This window comes from Arachis ipaensis, chromosome B04, assembly GCF_000816755.2.
Source record: "Arachis ipaensis cultivar K30076 chromosome B04, Araip1.1, whole genome shotgun sequence".
Taxonomy (NCBI): Eukaryota; Viridiplantae; Streptophyta; class Magnoliopsida; order Fabales; family Fabaceae; genus Arachis; species Arachis ipaensis.
The window spans coordinates 93,150,838-93,152,983 of record NC_029788.2 but is presented as its reverse complement, the minus strand read 5'-3'; the positions used below and the strand labels follow the sequence as shown (position 1 = coordinate 93,152,983).

The 2,146-nt window shown below is 38.4% G+C and overlaps 1 protein-coding gene across 1 annotated transcript; it reads left to right on the top strand.

Annotated features, from left to right (window-relative positions):
* Positions 655 to 1,883, top strand: LOC107636736. The gene is made up of 3 exons (XM_016340229.1): positions 655 to 1,029; positions 1,667 to 1,721; positions 1,810 to 1,883. The coding sequence occupies exons 1-3, from the start codon at positions 655 to 657 to the stop codon at positions 1,881 to 1,883; spliced, it is 504 nt and encodes a 167-aa protein (XP_016195715.1).

Sequence of the window (2,146 nt, the reverse complement as noted above, 5' to 3'; positions counted from 1 at the left end):
AAGTTTTTAACTTGCCAGAAAGTAAAAATTGAGCACCAGAGACCGTCCGGGACCCTACAACCTTTGGAAGTTCCGCAATGAAAGTGGAAAGGTATTGTGATGGATTTTGTGTCTGGGTTGCCCAGGACTAGGACAGGATTTGAAGCAGTATGGGTGATTGTGGATAGGATAACGAAATCTACTCATTTCATGCCTATCCGAATGAATTATACTTTGGAAGAATTAGCACACTTATACATTAAGGAGATTGTGAGGCTGCATGGTGTGCCTACCACCAAAGTTTCTAATAGAGATCCTCGTTTCACTTTAAGATTTTAGGGAGCTTTCCAGAGAGCATTCAAAACTCAATTAAGCTAAAGCACTACGTACCATCCTCAAACCGATGGTCAATCGGAGAGGACAATACAAACCTTGGAAGATATATTGAGGGCTTGTGTGCTGGATCAACCGGCAAGTTGGGATCAGTATATGCCGCTAGTGGAGTTTGCGTACAACAATAATTACCATGGGTGCATCAGAATGGCTTCGTATGAGGCTCTATATGGAAAAAATTGCCAATCTCCAATGTGTTGGTTTGAAGCTGGAAAATCAAGTTTATTGGGACCTGAGTTAGTAGCTGAAACCACATAATAGATTAAGAAAATCTGAAATAGGATGCTTACTGCTCAAAGCCACCAAAAAAGTTTCACCGATCAGAGACGGAAATTTTTAGAATTCGATGAAGGAGATCATGTATTCCTAAGAGTTACTCCAACAGGAGTGGATAGAGCGATCAAAACAAAGAAGCTGAATCCTCGTTATATCGGTCCGTTTCAAATTCTAAAGAGAATTGAGCTGGTGGCATATCGGATATCTCTAGCGCTTTCGAACTTGCACGACATATTTCACATTTTACAGCTTTGGAAGTACACTTCAGATGCCAACCATGTTTTAGAACTTGAATCAGTTTGGCTGAGAGAGGATTTAACGCTTCAAGTGACGCCGGTCAGAATTGATGATCCCAGTGTTAAGCGACTGCACGGAAAAAAGGTTTTATTGATTAAAGTTGCTTGGAATTGGGCTGGAATTAAGGAACACACCTAGGAACTTGAATCCAAAATGAGAAAGGACTATCCGCACTTGTTTTTAGGTAACTGAATTTGAATTTTGGGACGAAATATCTAATTAGGTGGTTAGGATATAAATCTGGCGAAATTAATAAATAATTAGCCAATAAATTAATCATTATTCAAATAAATTAGGAAATTAAATTTTTATAATTTAGAGAGATAGAAATATTTAAAATATGAATTTCGACACTAGTTTTAAATATTTTGGCCTAAAAATGGGCCAACGGACCAAACCGATTGGATTGGGCCCAAGGTCCAACATATAAAAGGTAAAGTTCAGCTACTTCCTTCCCCAAAATCACATAGAGCATGCTGAACCTGGGGAAAGAAAGCTCCAGGAACCCTAGCCCTTGTCCCAAATTCAAACTTCCATATCTTTCAATTCGGAGTTCAGATCACCACACCATCTGCGGCCACGTGACCACCGCGTCGAGCTCTACAAATCTATCTAAACAAAGTGGTAAGAAAATTTTATTTCTCACACAGTTCTTCACCCACTTCAAATTTTAAATTTTGAATAATTGGTATTGAGATATTATGTAATTTTGATGGTTTAGGTGAACTCTAGCAACGAGAAATTATTGGGTTTTGCCCAATTATCCATGGGAAATGGTAAGAAATTCAAAACCCTTGTGAATTCTTTAATTATATGAGATTAGGTATTAAATTTGTAAATGTGTATGTAATGATGCGAAATTAGGTGGTATATATGTGAATTGGAAGGTGCATTCTGTTGGGGGCATTTGCACGCCTTGTTTGAGCGAACAAAATTAGAAAATTTTACACTTGTGCGTACGCACACCTCTATGCGTACGCATACATCTTGAAAATCTCCTGGGCGTGCGCACGCACACCCCTATGCGTACGCACATGCCCTGTTTTTCTACTAAAATCTTGTTTTTAACTATTTCACCTTCTTGGCAAGCTTGTAAACTTCTGTGACACTTATCTAAGGCTTTTTGGCTTGTTTTTGGATGTCAAAATATAGAGAAGGTCCTAGGTGAATTTATTTTGGTATTTCCGGTAAAAGTTAGAGA